Source organism: Eschscholzia californica, unplaced genomic scaffold (genome assembly GCF_041429995.1).
Source record: "Eschscholzia californica isolate CP2 unplaced genomic scaffold, dmEscCali1.0.p SCAF_1, whole genome shotgun sequence".
Taxonomy (NCBI): Eukaryota; Viridiplantae; Streptophyta; class Magnoliopsida; order Ranunculales; family Papaveraceae; genus Eschscholzia; species Eschscholzia californica.
This window is the reverse complement of record NW_028238198.1, coordinates 27270857-27288216: the sequence shown is the minus strand read 5'-3', so window position 1 is coordinate 27288216 and position 17360 is coordinate 27270857. Positions and strand designations below refer to the sequence as shown.

The following is a 17360-nucleotide window of genomic DNA, read 5'->3' as shown; positions in this document are numbered from 1 at the left end:
TCCTGTACAATTTCAAATGTCAAGCGAAAGGAAAAAAAATATGGGAAGGAAAGAAAAATGTGAAAAAAAAAAAATCTTAAGAAAAAAAAATGAGAAAGAAAGAAAAATTAGGAATTGAAGAAAGAAAAAAAAAAAAAAAAAAAACTACAGATAAGGAAAGTAGTTAAATAAAGAGATGATAAATATTTGTAGAGATAGAAAGAAAATTAAAAACAAAGAAAGAAATTAGTTAGATTGGAGAGAGACAAAAACTATAGAAAGAAAATAATTAATGGAGAGAGAAAATAGGAAGAAGAAAAAAGATCTGGAAATAATATTATAGAAACAATAAAATTATAGAAGAAAATTTGAACAAAGTTGGAAAAGAGAAAAAGTTGAAAAAGGGAGGATAGTATGTGCATTTTTTTGGTTGAAAGGGAGTACGATCCTATTAAAGAGAAAAAAAAAATGACGTGGAAGGTATGAAGGGTAGGGTTGGGAATTTGGTCCGAAAACCCGGATCCGCCCGCGTCCGCCCACGTCCGCAAAGGACCGGGACCGCCCGTGACCGAATCGGGCAAGACCCGTCCGACCGAGAAGGCTTTAGCGGACGGTCACGGACAAAAGGGCCTACCCGGAGGTCCGCCCGTGACCGACCGCTTAAGTGAAGGTCCGTCCGGCCGTCCGGATTACCCGCCTCTAGCCCGAAAGATTACTGACCCTTAGATTTCTTAGGGTTATATTTGAGCCTTTAGATTTGCAAGTGACTTATATATAAATACAAAACAAAACCTAAAATCATTTTACCCTTCTCCCGACCACTTCTCTTCTCATTCCCAAATTCTCAACCCCTCAATGTAGGTATGACTGCTGAGACACATGTTTGAAGAACCCTAAATCTCTAACCTTTAGTCTCCAACTTTTCAACTTATCTTCAAGATTTCAACCTCAAGGCTTCAACCGTTCGATCAACTCGGTAAGATATACTCATCTTCTCTTTCTTTTTGTTCGATCTACTCATCTTCTTCATCTTTTTGTTTGATCTACTCATCTTCTCTTTTTTCTGTTCGGCCTATTCATCTTCTCTTTTTTTTTCGATCTACTCATCTTCAGATCTAAACTCGGTAAGAGATTTTCTTCTCTGTTTGTTTCTATTTTAACTTTGAATCTTTATTATTTTATCTGTTTAAATCATTATTATTATTTTGTTCAAGTCATTCTTACTTGATTTTTTTTTTTTCAGGATACAACAACATTACTGTCATTATCTTATGCAACATATTGTCATTTTTATGACTTTCTTGATTTGAATATTAACTTTTGTAATTTTTTAATTCATTTAGAGATTAAGTTCTAATCTTATAACTATAATTATGTAAATTTGTTACTTTAGTAAATTTTGAATTTTGGCATTTGTTTAGGTATTTTAACACTATACCCGACGCCCGACCGACCGGTGCCCGGCATGTCCGGTTGGATAAAACGGACACGGGCGGACATTTTGAGGAAAAAATTCCGGTTAGTCCGCCAGCCCGAGTGGTCATCGCGGAGTTTTGTCCGTTCCGCCCGGACCGGGAGCAAGTCTGCCCGCGAACTGCCCGTCCGGACCGATTCCCAACCCTAATGAAGGGTTGCCATTTTGAAATGGTTTTAAATGGATGGCAAAACTGTAATTCTCTAAAAATGTCAAGTCCGGAAACGAAATTTCCCACCCTCCCTGCCATTTTGGACCTGATCCTTATATAAAGGTGGTAGGGGATTTCAGTCCTATTAAAGTCCACTTTTTGGATGGTTGAGTCAATCTCTCTTAAAAATTTGATTGGTATAATCTCGAAGGAAGAATCAAAGTTTGTCCTTGCAAATAATAATTGTCATTTTTAATAGTGTCCATTTTATATCACAAAAGTGCTCTGAATTTAGGCAACCCCACACTGATCTACTAATTATTAATTAAGATGTGACTTAACGTCCACTAGTGAGGCAGAGTTTTTACATTATATTTGTTTGTCTAGATTCTAGACCACATTTATATTATCATATCTAATATTTTATGTAGAAAGATTACGTGATATAGTTGTAAAGACAAATTTTTTAGGTAACATTAAAAAACGATTCTATAGTGTATGAAGAATAAAGTTACATATATTGCACCTATACTTTTCCGCTCTATTAAGGAAAGAGAAAAACGTAATCACAAACCTACCCCTCACAGTTCAGATTGTTATTCTTAACTCGTTTTCACAGTCTTAACGTAAACGAATTACATTGTGGATGAATTTGACGCCCTCTAGGTTTGTGTCTCGTTTTATTTTTTAACCTTTTAGAAAGAAGGATTAGTTCCATCCTGGCCTCCAATTTGTGACCAAGCTTCAACTTTGATTTTTTTTTTTTCCGATCTTGTTCTTTCCTCCCAACATCTCCATCTCTCCCGTTCCCTCTAGCTATCTCCCTGCCCCATCCCACCCTTCTCTAGATCATATACTTCATGAGAAAAAGCGAAACACAGAGATGGTGGTGGTGGGAGGAAGAAAGGTGAAAAGAAGAAGATCACAGACGGTCGATCGTCTACTGACGGTTTTGCAACAGGAGGGTAGATAAAGGACATGGAGGAAATCTTTTTGAAACAAAGCGTAAAATGGAAAGAAACTATTGACGGCTGACTAAGGAAATCATAATTTTTGGGCCAAAATTGAAATGTTGGACAACTATTGAGGCCAAATTCCCCAGATGGTCACAAATTGGGGGTTCAAATTGAAATTACTCAAAAAAAAAAAGAATTAGTGGAAGATGAGTAGATCAGACAAGATTTTTATTTGATTTTGGAAGATAGATATGTTCCTTTTCCATTGGTGAACAATTTTATAATTGCCAACTCTAATCCCTTTTTGCTTCAGTTAAAGAGATTATTATACATACATATAGAGAGAGAAAGTGAACTGAAAAAAACAAGAATCAACAGCTATTTACAGATCCTACTCTCTCTCTCTCTAATTACAGATTTACAGATCATATATATATATAGATTGATAGATTGATTGATTCATGAATTCTAGTTGGTAAGAAGAGAAACAGAGAGAAACCCAGAGAAGAGAAGTGGAAAAATTTGAAGAATCAGAAGGTTTTCATTTCTAGGGTATTGAAGAAGATAAATCATGGAGGTAAGAAATAACAGTGGTATTGATCATAGCATGAGTTCAATGACTCACTCATCAACTTCAAAGCAAATCAAGACTTCCCCTAATACAATCGACACCAATTCTGTCACTCTGAGGTTGTTAACAATTTCAATTTAGTATCATCTATGTCTCATTTGTCTCCCTCTACACCTCAGAATTTGTTCTTAATCTAATAAATTTATACCCATTTTCAGGCTTCAGAAGGAATTGATGTCTCTCATGGTATGTTAATCCTTTCTTCTTTTGTATTTTTAGGGTTCATCCTTCATTCCTTTGTCTGTCTAAATTGGGTTATTGGTTTATCATGGCTCATGGGTACTGAGTAATTTTTTATATTTTCACCTTCTAGGGTTCATGATGCTGTTTAACAGAACAAGTATCCATGTCTATCTATCAGAAGCGTACAACTTATGACCTAGATCGAATTTGTACCTAAATAATACTCATATATTCCATGGTTTAGAAAATAAATTTCACTCTACAATCCATATTATATATTTATGGTATTATTATGATCTTTGTGATTGTGAAATCGAAAATGACGAACTCGCTTTGGTTGAGCTTCTGCTCGGCGAGGTTTATCATCCTTCATAAAACCACAATGCAATTCAACTAAAAACCTAAAAATTACTCATTGGGAGTTGCTTGTTTGAACCATTTAGAAGCTCGAAAATCAAGTAGTCTAACTCTATTTTTTTTCTTTATGAAGTTATTTGACATGATTTCGCACTTTTATCCGCACAACTTGTAGACTTGCACTTTCCATACACGTTGTATTGATGTAATGAACTTAAGAGAGGTGTGAAAGTTGTCGTTTCTCCATTGTAAAAGCATCGGTATGGAGTGATTGACTATGAAATTATGTTTACCTTGATTGCCTAGGCAAATCAGCTAAAACACTCTTCTTTTCTTTGTTTCTAGGATTATCTGATTTGTTTTTTCCGGTTTCCCTTTTTGTATTCATTCAAATATTCCGATAAGTGGCTTATCTGGAGATGTTGTTATGTTCTATTCCACAGATGAGTGGAGGCGAGCTTGGGGTATCAGCATTTCCCGAAAACGAGAATATTTTTTCCTGGATAGGCACTATAGAAGGTTGTAAAGGAACTCCATATGAGGGTTTATCATACAAACTTTCTCTCCAGTTTCCCTTTGATTATCCTTTCAAAGCCCCTCAAGTTAAGTTTGAGACTATGTGTTTTCATCCAAATGTGGATCAATACGGAAACATCTGCCTTGACATATTACAGGTATTGTCATCATAAAGTTTTCAGAAAACCTAATTAGTAACTTTCTTCACTAGGCTATCTATAATATGAAATTGCTTGATCACGATTTTTCGCCACTTCACTTTCAGCACCAATTTTCTCAAAATTAAATTGTTCAAATCTGACTTCAGTGTTTCTTCATCATCTTGTAGGACAAGTGGTCCTCAGCTTATGATTGCAGAACAATCCTTTTGTCCATTCAAAGCTTATTGGGAGGTGGGTAATTAGTTTAAAGTAGTAAATGTTCGAGCCACAACCTCGATTTCGTATCGTCGTTTAAATCTCTGATGGTTTTATGCAGAGCCGAATAATGAGAGTCCTCTAAATAGCTATGCTGCAACACTATGGAACAACCAAGAAGGTGTGATCAACATCGTTTTCGCTCTCTTTTCTTACTTCTGTGTTTTCTAGTTTTACACGTTTGTAATGTTGCTAACTACCCAAAAATCTGTGCTTGGTCTAAGAGTTAGCTGATGTTTATTTATTCTATTGTTTGAATTTGAGTCTCCCGAGTTTGATTTGTCTTAGTCAGGGGCATAATAGTCGTTATTTTAGGTAGTTTCAGACATTGGGCTCTTTAGACTTATTTTATATTTCACTCAACTGACCAAGTCACATGCACGAATCAGGTAAGACAAGCAAATGGTCTAAAATCTGTGTCGACCAGTTTAGATCTCGAGCCTGATTTCAAATCTGAACTTCGATCCACCTTAGTATATTATTCGATCAACTACGAACTTAAAGGTGAAACCTCATACTTATCGACATGCCTATTTTGCAGATTACAAGAAGATGGTTCGAAAGCAGTTTATGTTTGAAGAAGCATTCGAGAGCACTCTTCAGTGAAGTCTGGAATTCATAGTGAGTGGAGTCTAGGAGTAAACCTTACTAGCCCTCTTTCTTTTTTTCCATGTTAATATATTGAATATTGTTTATCTACTGAAGTCATGAACAGCTAGGAATAACAGAAAATCAAATACAATTGCTCATCAGAAGTTATACCTCCCAATTTCTCTTCTGTTTCTTCCCTTTACACAGTTCCAGTTTTCGCTCGCTTACTTTCTCCAACTTATATTTTCAATTCCAACTTGAAAGAAGAAGCGGGTTCTGGCTCATCATCATCATCATCATCATCAATAACAATAGTACCAGTAGGATTACTCTGTTGTGCCACAAATTCTGGAAGACTTAACGGCTGAGGCTGACAATAATGCCCTGAACTCGAACAATTACATGTCGAAATCGCCGAGTTTCTTCCGTTCCTTGTTGAAATAGCAGCAGTAGCAGCAGAAGAAGAAGAAACCTGATGAACCGGTCGAAGAATTGTATCGCCACTGAGCAGATGGGTCGGATCGTTATGACTTTCTCTTACTACCCCAAAATATTCACCATCAATCTTATGTTTCTTCTGTTTAGACAATTCCAGTTTCTTCTTTTTCACTTCCTGCAATTTAGATTTCAATAAATCTTTAAATTCTTTTAATGACTCCTTTGTGGTTAATGTCTTGATAAACCCCTCATAATCATCTCCAGAAACAGGGAGTAAGAGCTTAGAATTATCATCATCTTGAGTTTGATTAATAATTGTTTCAACTTTCTTCTTCTTCGTTGGATCTTGATAATAGGCTAAATTACTTGAAAATTTCATTCGTTCTTTAATATCGATGCTTTTGTAACGTTCTATTAACATATCGAGTTGATTACGATCTTCAGGCCACGTGAAGAGATCCCCTTGGGGTCCATAGCCTATCATGAATACATCAGTATCACAGAGTGTGGATAGTTCAGATGCTTTCTTCAAGATATTGAGTTTTTTATTAGAAAAACTCTTCAACTTCTTACTCCTTTCTTGATCGATAACCCGTGACAAATGTAACTGTGTTGTGCCAGTCACCATGATTTTCTTCTTCTTTTTCTCAAACAATCAAGCACTCAAATTCAGTAAAAGAGCTTCAAATTCTTACTTTAAAAAGTAGTAGTTAATATGGTTAGTTACTGTTGATGAATCTTGAATTGATTTAAAAAATTGAACAAGTATGATTCTTGGGTATTGATTGAAATCGGTTCTAATCCCAGAAACAAGTTTGATTTCCAGGGTTCTTGATTGAATAAAGCTTATCTACAAAAAGACAGAAGAACAGAGAATCCCAGAAAAGAATAAGAACAAAAAATTGAAACCCATGATTTTAATCAAGAATGTCTGAATTTTGAAAGGAAAGAAGTAGTAGTAAATAATAAAGAAGAAAGCGATCTAGAGATAGAGAGAAAGTTTAATAATTTACCCTGGTGGAGTGGAGTTGGAGTTGGAGTTGGAGTTGTTGGTGGTAATTAAGAAGAAAAGAGAGATTCTTGAAATTTTCTTCTTTTGAGGAGAAAGACGAAGCGAGACAGAGAGATTGACCGGAGTGGTAATAAGAGAACTAACCTAATATGTATACAGAGATATGGTGCATACCCTAATCCTTTTATACTGTCCTAATCATATATTAGTAACCCAATCCCTCTATTTTCAATTTTGTAAAAAGAATAAAAAGTCCAATTTTCTCCACAATAACTCCTCTTCCTTTTTTTTCCAACATCAGATAACATAAATATTTTTCACAACAGAGTCCCAGGTTCTGTTTCAGCAGAGATTGAATCCACAATTTATTTGACTTGGGTTATTAAAGGTTTAAATAAAATAGGTTGATGGGCTTTAGGCCTCTAGTTTAGATAGACTTTAGGACCAGTAGTTTAGAATGTTTAAGTAGTTTGATGGGCTTTAAGGCCTCTAGTTTATATGAACTTTAGGCCTCTAGTTTATATGAACTTTAGGCCCATTAGTTTAGAATGTTTAGGTTCAGAGAATTATCGTGTTTATCAAATCTTGATGATCTAACAATGCCTTTGTAATGATTGTATAGTCACCCTTCTAAAAAGAACTAATGCTAGTAGATAGTTATTTACACATTTTGAATGTTAAATTCCTTATCTCTTTTTGTCACGAGGGCTAAATATAATGTTTTGAGGAAAAGCGTAATATATTAAGTGAGTGCTAAAAAAGAATAGTGCAAAGGGAAAGAAGAAATTAAAACAAAAATTACATGTAGTTAGTGATGTTCTCCCAATAATTGATCAGCTCATTCAACATAATATCCTCAAAAAATCTTGTTGGCTTACAGAGGTGAATAAATGTCTTTATCGAATTTAATTACCCTTTGAACAAGGTTTTTGATCTCTCTAAAAGACTATTATCATCTCTAGCCAAGTTCCCCGCCAAAAAGCAAAGGGTGTGTGGCAAAGGAGAGAAAGACTTTCAATGTGTTTGACTTATCGAAATTTCAGAGATTACAGGAAGGAGACTAAAAGGGGAGGCGTTGAGAAGAACAAAGTTTGAACAACCTAGGCAAAGAAGTTCGAGATCGAGGTGGTGAAGGAGCAACCAACCAAGATGTGAGAACAGCTTTCTTCAGCTTGCTAGGATATTGAACATTTGCTTGGGAGTTGAAAACCTTTAGACATCAACATATCTATAGTTGAAGTGTGAAAATTAGCTTATGGAGAGATTGTACAGCGAAATCACCATCCTGGGAAGGACTCCATTTCCCGGAGTCAGAAATTTATGCAAGGAGTGGAGTTTTTGCCATGGTATGAAAGAACTCTTCTATATGTTAGAAACCGTTGAATTTATCGAGTTATCTTAATGTCTATATCCCAAGTTCTTCGATTTCCCTAGCCAGATATGCAGTCAAATTCACTTATGTTTGAGAAAGATATTCTTCAAACTTATAATTGCCTAACCAATGATCTTCCCAAAATCTAAATGAAACCTCATCGTTGGTCTCCAATTCCGAGTTCTGAAAAGTTGTGTTTGTTGTTGATATTACACTTCTCCAAAAGCTTTGTGTTATTTGGACACCCCAAGCTTGATTTTGACCTTCGTATTTTGCTTTCAATCGAGATCTCCAAATGGTCCTTATTGTCTCTTGACAACTTTTTTCCTAAGTGATGTAATATTTAGAATTCTTGATCCTTCTACTGACGTTTTAAACCGACATTTAAAAACCAAACAACTTGCTCCTTAAGTACTGAAACTTTCATCTGGAGATTTGTGACTTTGGTCTAGTTAGAACCAATTTAGATACTGGTTTCATGACGGAATATGTCGTGACTTTGGTTGATTTTTTTCCATGAAAAAACTGTCAACAATTGAAGCTTATAACTCAGCTAAGCTAATCCTTCCTTCAATTCAATCCTTTCAAAATCAAGATGTTCCTGAACATGGAAACCTAGCCTAGTCGTTGTAACTTGTATATATTAAGAATTTAGACGCGAATAGCTGAAAACCTCTCTCTCTCACTCTCTCTACAACTATTAGGATCCCCAAAACACTCGGACCTTGGGTTCGTAAGGAGTGATAATGCTCGAAAAATATGTAAAGAAACTTCTACAAGTCAAGAAACAACTTTTCTCAGAGAAGTTTCCAAATGCATCACAGAGAGCCATTGATCTTTGAAAGAGGATGTTAGTCTATGATCCATCCCAACGCATTACACAGTCATGTATAAAAATGTAAAAAGTGAAAAGTTATTGATTAAATTCAATATGACCTCAATTAGCAAATCAAATACAAATGTAGTTGCAAAAATGTAAAAAAATACACCAATAACTTCAACTAGCCTCCTCCTCCACACTTTGTGTCTCTTCTGAAGTAAAAAGGAAACTGAAATCAATAGCATCATCATAATCAATAGGACTAGTACTAGTAGTAGGTCTACTCTCATCATCTTGTCCTACGAATTCGGAAAGAAGACTTGTTAATGGTTGTGTCTGATGATTATAATATTGTTGACAACCCAAACAATTGCAAGTCGAAATCAATGAGTTTCTTCCTTCCCAAGATGAAGAAACCTGAGGAGTCGATCCATGAACTATCGAAGATAAATCTCCACAATCAGTAGCATTCCCATACATTGAGTATCGAGCCGTATCCGAATCACCACCACCATATCCGGATGAAGGAGCAAAGGAAGAAACCCGAGGAGTCGATCCATAAACTATCAATGATAAGTCTCCACAACCAGTAGCATTCCCATACATTGAGTATCGAGCCGTATCCGGATCACCACCACCATATCCGGATGAAGGAGCAAAAGAAGAAACCTGAGGAGTCGATCCATAAACTATCAATGATAAGTCTCCACAATCAGTAGCATTCCCATACATTGGGTATCCAGCAGTAGTATCCGGATCACCACCACCATATCTTGATGATAATACTAAATGGGTTTGATGAATTTTCTGTTTTTTCCCATTGAACAATTCGAATTCCTTGTCTAATCTAGCCTTTTCCCACTTAGGTTTCAACATAACTTCAAATTCTGTCAATGACTTCTCCATGGTTAGTAACTTAGAAAGTAGTAGTGTATCATTTTGAGGAGTTTGCTGATTCATGTCTGTTTCAGCTTTCCTCTTCTTCCTCGTTACATTTTGATCATGAATATCCAATAAATTAGTTGAATGCTTCGTCCGATCTTTAGGATCTATACTTTTGTAACGTTGGATTAACCTATGTAGTTGAGTAGGATTCTCAGGCCATGTAAAGACATCCCCTTGGGGTCCATAGCCTATTAGGAATGTATCGGTTTGACAGAGTGTAGATAGTTCAGATGCTTTCTTCATCAGATTGAGTTTACGGCTGGAATAAGTCTTCAACTTCTTCTTAGTCTTCTCTTGATGGGTTGTAGCCCGCCGCCGTGACTGATGAGATGAGGATGAGAAATCCATCTTTCTTTCTTTCTTTTGTTTCTGTAGATTCAATAAAAATAAATTAAGTATGATGATGAATTAAACCAATAACACAAGCAATAGAAGATGAAACAGAGAAACTAGGTTAATCTTCATGTAAAGAAGAAAGAAAAGAATGCTAGTAAGAAGCGGAAGTGTAAATTAAAAGAGAGAATTTGGTTGAAGAAATATACCAAAAAAAAAAACCACAATTAGGATATTGTAGTCTTAAGATAACAGACAAAAGAAGAATGAATGAAATTATGATAAAAAAACACATAGGAAAAAATAAAACCAAAAACCAATTAAAGAAAGAAAACAAAAAGAAGATTGAAGAAGAACAAGAGAGAATGGGAATACCTGATGGCTGATGTTGATGGGGTAATGAAGAAAGGAGGGGCCGAGGAGGGTTTTTGAAGTAGTAATGAAATCTGCTTCTTCTTCTTCTTCTTCTTCTTCTTTAGAAAGAGAGGATTATTATGTAAGAGTAGAAAAAGAGTGAAAGGCCCTATTTATAGTAACTATCTGAGATGAGTAGAGAAAAAGAGTGAATGTCCCTATTTATAAGTAACAAAGGCCGGAAACAAAGAGTGAGAAACTCCCCAGGCAGGCGGTTAATAATTAAATTAGTAACTTTGGTTTCCAAAATATTTCTAAATTTAGTACTTATAAGGTAACCAACACTCACGCGGTTAAATATTGATACTTCTTGTTTAACACTCTCATTGATCAGACAAATATTTTCTAACTTGCAAGTACTTACTACTACTAAACAACCAATTAAACAATTACATCCTACCCTATTTCTCACCAATTCAAAATTTTAACTACCATATATGTACCTTTCTAATTTTGAACTTCTTTCTTAAAGGGACAAGTTTAGCATTAAGTGAAATCGTCCCCCCTAAAAGATCTTTTTATACACTTGGCACTTGGGTAAGTGGCTACTACCGAAGTGACAAGTGGCATAGTCACAAGGTTTTATGTAGAAATACTAATAAAGGATTTGGAACCTTCTTAAATATTTCTAAATTGAGATCAAGACAACTAATTGAACATTTTTACCACTTTCTAATATATGTAAGTACATTTAAGTACATTTGTGGGGCTTATTAAAGGTATAAATAATATAATAAATTTGTTGAGTTCTATGCTTCTGTCATGTTGTTGAGTTTTAAGTCTCTTTCATTTATGGTTTAACTTAGGCGGTTATCGAGCTTATCACATCTCCACGATATATCAATGTCTTATAACGACAAACGTAGAGCGTAGTCGATTTCTTAAACAATAAAATAATAATAATAATATGCAAGTACAATACGAGATCTGCCTATTTGAACTCCTCGCATACAGTAAAGAAGTGCTACATGGCCAAAAAAAGTTGTCTACGCATGGTTCGACAGACGATCTTTCATGCTCATTTTTCACTCTCAGACAACTGCATCATCATTTGGATCGTGTTCGGAAAATTCTTCATATCATCTTGATTTTTTTAATCATAAAATCTACGCATGCTCCAACTGATGATGTAGCATACTCATATCTGACCATTTTTATTTTGCGGGAAAAAAATCTTTTTTGTTATCACTTTATAATGTAAATATTTTTGCAGAAGAAACAACACACTCCGACTAGTGAACTCAAGGAACTTGAAATCACGGCACGTGGACATTGTACATAAATTACCAATATGGATGATCGTTTCATGGGCCAAATCTTGTCGTTTCTTTGGGCTAAGTAGTTGATATTTGTCGTGTTTGAGAGTGTAGCGGTACCATTTGTTGAGAGGATGGTAGCTCTAGTACTCGTTCTTTAGTTGATTGCACCGTGCTCACAATGCCAACATTTTCTCTCCGATCAATCATTAGTTTCTTCTCGGTCTCGAGCAAATTTCAGCTTCGAAAATCCATTATAAGAGATTCCCATTTTCTTACATTTTTTTTTCACTATGCCACTTTGTCAAAATCTCTTTGTAAGGGCTATTGGTTTCTTGAATGGTTTGGTGCACATAAAGCCCACAAAGCGCAACCCCATGCAATAGCCCTAACAGCTAGAGCAGGCTGCGCCTGATGGAAAAAAGTACCTGTGGCAGCTCAGTTTGGCTCGATTATTCCCCAAGTCACATTGAGGAAGACCTCCAAACTTTTCTTTCATGTTATGCACATTCAGATGCACCAAAATAACATAAAACAAGCACACCACATTTATTCATAAAACAAGCACAGAGTTTACATAATCATAAAGATAAACCAGGGGAATCGATTTTCTCTCTTCACCCTGAACAAGGAACTAGAAACACACATAACTAGTAAGTCCCAAAACATAGTTGAGGAACTCAATCGAAATAAAGTCTTAAACAACAATAATAATAATAATAATGACAACACTTAAGAAAGCAAACTTTCGCCCCTCCTTTATTTCTACATCCATTGATGGACAAAAACTCCACTACTTCGTAATCCTTGGAAGAGATCTACACAGTTTCCTGCAGATTTCCCACCTTTGTCGTCTTTAGTTTCTGCGCAACGAAGGAAGAGCTCGTCGACAAGGCATATAGCTTCACTTTCAAATAATTCATGGAGGATTTTTAGTTCTACTTCAGCTGCATTCATCTTTAAGATAACGAAATCACCTTCTTCCACTGTTTCTTTAAACCAGGCAATAAAATCAAACCCTCCATCGATCGATAGTGGAGGCCAATCATCAGCTTCATCGAAACTTAAAGTATTTATATTCGGATCCAAGCCAGGATGATACACGAAAGTAATACGCGGTTTGTTCACATAGGATGAGAGGACAGAAGTATCATGATCGACAACGTAAATATCGAAGGCTCGGGACTGTATAGGATATGAGTCGAAGAAACGAGTTGTAATATTGGAATCAAGAAACTGCCCAGCCCCTATATCGATATAGATGAATCGTTTCCTAGAAGAGACATTTAAGAGATTGGGTAAGTAGGAAAAGTTTCTTTTAGCCCCTATTGATTCTTTCTCCAAGAGTGGTTCTAGGTTTTCGATGACAAGCTCGTTGGTCTTGACAGAAGAACACTCTTCCGGAAGCTTATAATGCTCAAAGGGATTCACATTCACTATTTTTTTCTGGAAGACAACCATTGAAAAAGAGTCAACTGTGCTCACAAGAACGATATCCGAGCTTTTCAAGAACGATGAAATTGGGGCAACAGATTTCATCAGGTTACCAGGATTCAGATAAGGTAATACAATAAGAACTGCTCCAATTCCACCTGGTTTTATAATACGCTCGATCTCGAGTACATACAGAGCAGAAATGGAAACCCTAGGGGCTCTAGAGAAGACAAAATCGAACGAATTCTCATCAAAATCATGCCCATGAACGATATTTCTTCGCTTGAACAGCGGAATTGAGTGTTCTTTCACCATTAGGGCATCTGTAAACCCTAATTGCATCAATGCTGAAACAGCAGAAGCTGATCCTTCCCCAACACAGAGTACTTTACCATCAGATTTTAACATTTTCTTATCCAATAGCTCTGTGAAGAGATTCAGAGTGAGATTTTCATTTTCCTTGCACTTGAAATTCGAGGGCAAAAATGAAAACCCATAGCCAGAAAAGGGTATCAGAAACCCTAAATCTTGGGTACATCCATCTGAATTCATGGCGAAGAACAGAGGGCGATTAGCACGCATAAGAAGCATAAAGGGGAAGATTGTCATGGCAGTAGCTAACAGAATAAGACGATGAAACACACGTCTGCCTATGGATCCACGAAGAAATTGCAATTTCAATATGTTCAGAGTCATGATTCTTTCCTTCAAATTAAACCCCATTTTGCATAAAGATCAAATCTTTCAGATCTTACCTCGATCGGAAGCTCAATGGCGAAATTGAGTACTCAATGAGTATTGTTTTAGTAGATTCAAGAAAAACGAAAAAGAGAAGATTGAATCAAAGCGAGAATTAAAACTCGGAAGTGAAGAAAGATTTAACGAGTACAAAACCTGGAAGAGGTGTGATTTCCACCCACGAGGACACCTTGAGTCTTTTGAAACCCTAGCCAAACCCTTTTTGGAATTCTAATTGATCTTTTGAACCAGATAGAAGGAACCATCTTCATCTTCATTCGATTAAACACCATCCCATTAACTGTTTCTACATTTCCTTCTTACTAAATGTTTCAGTTACATGAAATTGATAGCCTTTTCTTCCAGATCAAGAAGGGATTTCTCCTCAGGAAATTAGGGTTAGGGTTTCTGAGATGACAAAGTGGGGATGGAAGAAGAGTGAAGAACCAAAGAAGAGGACTGTCCTAATTAATCTAGATCTGAAATGTCGCATATATAGGGACCTCCTACTCGGTGTATAGGGACACCATAGTAGAATAGCGTTTTGATGTTTGGGAGAGGGGCGTTCCGTACATTACGGCATTACCCAGCATTTATGTTTATTTTCGAATTGGAAAGACGCTTTCAACTTCATCACCATTACCACGACAACCGTCGTCTTCGACACCAACTTTTTTGCATGCTCTCTCCGTATTTCATCTCTATCTTCACCACTTCTCTTTCCTGTCATTTATATTATCGAAAACTTTGTCGTCCGAGTGAAGAGAAAATTTCTTTGTTTGTACAACATAAATGTAACCGAGAGAAGTTTTCAAGTTTAGTGTAGACGTACTCGAGATAAGTCCTAAAAAGTAATAGAGATGTCACACTTATTTGATTTATAGTTCAAAACTGATACAATACATTTACATTTTTGACTTTAAATTAAACACTAAAATTTTCCCAGAACCCGTTGATAACTCAAATATAAAATTATATTTCAACAAAAAAAAACTTAAAATATAAAATTATTTTTTTTTAGTAGATGCAGCATTTTGAAGTTTCATACAAACATACAAAGAAATTGTCTACCCAACTAGAGGGGTTATAGTGTCCCCGTGTCCGAGTAGAGTTGGTGCCCCTGTACATGAACTAGTGGTCCTCGTACAATCAATGATATGAAACTAACAAACCAACCTTAATTGCCAATTAATTATCATTATCTCAATCATCAAAACAATGTTGAATAATTGACTTCAATAATGAATTCCTTGTTTTTATGGTACGACATCTTCTGAAAATGTCGCAACTCTTAGATACGCAAACAGATTGTCTGTGGGACCCGATGAGGTTGGGCAAAATTAAATTATGTGGTCGTTTCGGATTATTAGCCTGCGAGATTGGAAGATGATGTCTTAGTGGGGGAATATAAGATAAGCATCTAGAGTACTATTATTTCTTTTAGGTTGGGGCCCTTAGTAAAAACTGTCAATCTTTCTTGTCCTTATGAAAGTGTGTCATCTTTTGGTGTCGGTGCATCAATGTGTCATCAATGTGTTCTGGAGAGTGGATGGTAATGTGTAGCACCACATTTGTCTGAGTTAATAATGAATAACATGCCCTGGTCTTTTTTTTTTTTTTTTTGTTAAAGGGATAAATATTATTAAACTAAATCAGAGTCTCATTACAATACATATTAAGAAGAAAATACGGGATACAGGTCCATTTTTTGACTCTTTTCTTTCGACGCGTCCATTTTGCTAACTTGTCTGTTTGAGTATTTAGATCCCTCTTGATGTAATGGAAATTAACCTGATGCATTTCCTTCTTTACATTTCTGATTTGCCGAATGTGAGCGAGTGATTGCCATTGGACCTGATGCTTTGGGTTGTTCAAATGTTTGATAAGATTTATATTGTCGTTTTCGATGATTACATGCATGTAATTGTTTTCTTTAGCCCAAGAAATGTCGTTCAGAATAGCTAATGCCTCTCCTTCCTCACTGTTTCTTGCTCTGCCAATATTCACGCTTGCGCCGATAAACTTAGACCTGTAATCATGAACAATCAGACTAGTTCCTATCATTTGAGCCACATGCCCTGGTCTTTCTTATCCTAGTAATGTTGCATTCTGGAATGAATCTTCCATTTTAAGAGGCTTAGACAATTAGGGATTGAAAGTTCAATTAGATCGTTTTTCTAAATTCTCTTTTAATTGAACTCTTGTCACAAAAGAGAATTAAGTTATTGGAAACCATAGGGTTTGAACTCGAAAAGGTTTGATACGATTTTATTTGCAGTTAAAAGCGAAGTTGTGTTCAAGTATTGATAGTAATTTAGGTCCGAGTTTGACACACCTAGGCTTTCGTATTACCTTTAGATGATATCAAAAGGTAGCTTCTTGGATATCCCTAACATAACAAACTTGTGATTTTTATTTTTATTTTTTCTCCTTTCTACAATAATTGATTACGTAGGGAGGGACGTACTTGCAAATATATTTAGGTTCTCAAGTTAGTTCAATGTGTAGGTTAGAAATCAACGGAACCTCAAGATTGGATCCGAATTCTCTTTTCAGTGTAAACATGTGGCGGTTTATATACGTTTGCATGACGGTGATAAATGATCGGTTGTGACTATGCAGTGTAACGCCCCAAGTCTTAGCAGTTGTCGATATTGTCCTCGTTTTTGCCACCATACACAGGTACGAGATTTTGTTATTGGCAAAGGCTCTAAGAGCCCCCCCCCCCCCCCCAAAGGTCTTGACACTTACTAAGCGATAGCGTACACCTATTGCCTAGCTCTGGATACTCTCGTGAGCGATGACTCTGGATACTCTCGTGAGCGATGTGAGACTATTACAATTCCCCACCCTCAGTGAAAGAATCGTCATCCGCTCTGACACCACTTTGTGACGGCCCAAGCCTCAACAGTTGTCGATATTGTCCCTACTTTTGCCACCACAAACAGATACGAGGTTTTGTTCTTGGCAAAGACTCTAGGAGCCTCCACCAAAAGGCTTCATCATTTACTAAGCGCTAGCGTACACCTGTAGCCCAGGCTATTGCCACTCTTGTGAGCGATGTAAGACTATTACATGCGGTGATAAGACGCGTGCCTTAAAAGATAGTCTTGGATCAGGTGCATATATTTTTAATGATCGTATCTTTTGAAAATAACGTCTTACATGTAGAAACACAAATCTTTGACACTATTTAACCTTCCGCGTAACTATCATTCTCTGGGAAGATTATAGCTAAAAGTGTCGAGCGTAGTTCCGCAGACCTCCCTATTCAGAGCTCATGTGGCAGGGCTTAATCTTATCTGTTAATCTTCTTCTGTTTTAAGTTGCGTTAGAGTTCTAGG

General features: G+C 36.3%; 4 protein-coding genes across 9 annotated transcripts; 1 reads left to right on the top strand and 3 right to left on the bottom strand.

The window, feature by feature from the left end:
- Positions 1-2727: 2727 nt before the first annotated feature.
- Positions 2728-8129, top strand: LOC147565644 (uncharacterized). Of its 6 annotated transcripts, none has more exons than XM_086652143.1 (7): positions 2728-3250; positions 3350-3377; positions 4175-4405; positions 4576-4639; positions 4725-4784; positions 5205-5284; positions 7748-8129. In XM_086652143.1, the coding sequence occupies exons 1-6, from the start codon at positions 3132-3134 to the stop codon at positions 5267-5269; spliced, it is 567 nt and encodes a 188-aa protein (XP_086508269.1). In that variant the 5' UTR covers positions 2728-3131; the 3' UTR covers positions 5270-5284; positions 7748-8129. The 6 variants fall into 6 exon arrangements, with proteins under 6 accessions (XP_086508269.1, XP_086508267.1, XP_086508268.1 ...); XM_086652141.1 differs by lacking the exon at positions 7748-8129 and adding an exon at positions 5522-5906; XM_086652142.1 differs by lacking the exon at positions 7748-8129 and adding an exon at positions 5519-5906.
- Positions 5321-6970, bottom strand: LOC147565645 (MADS-box transcription factor 56-like). The gene is made up of 2 exons (XM_086652137.1): positions 6706-6970; positions 5321-6542 (listed from the first exon to the last, which is right to left on the bottom strand). Exon 2 carries the CDS (start codon positions 6318-6320, stop codon positions 5493-5495), a length of 828 nt encoding a protein of 275 aa, XP_086508263.1. The 5' UTR covers positions 6321-6542; positions 6706-6970; the 3' UTR covers positions 5321-5492.
- An 848-nt stretch (positions 8130-8977) lies between the features above and the next one.
- On the bottom strand, positions 8978-10721 carry LOC147565643 (uncharacterized). Its single transcript, XM_086667942.1, has 2 exons — positions 10550-10721; positions 8978-10210 (listed from the first exon to the last, which is right to left on the bottom strand). Exon 2 carries the CDS (start codon positions 10187-10189, stop codon positions 9074-9076), a length of 1116 nt encoding a protein of 371 aa, XP_086524068.1. The 5' UTR covers positions 10190-10210; positions 10550-10721; the 3' UTR covers positions 8978-9073.
- Positions 10722-12369: 1648 nt separating this feature from the next.
- On the bottom strand, positions 12370-14863 carry LOC147565642 (uncharacterized). The gene has a single exon (XM_086652152.1). It carries the CDS (start codon positions 13999-14001, stop codon positions 12610-12612), a length of 1392 nt encoding a protein of 463 aa, XP_086508278.1. The 5' UTR covers positions 14002-14863; the 3' UTR covers positions 12370-12609.
- Between the last annotated feature and the right edge of the window lie 2497 nt (positions 14864-17360).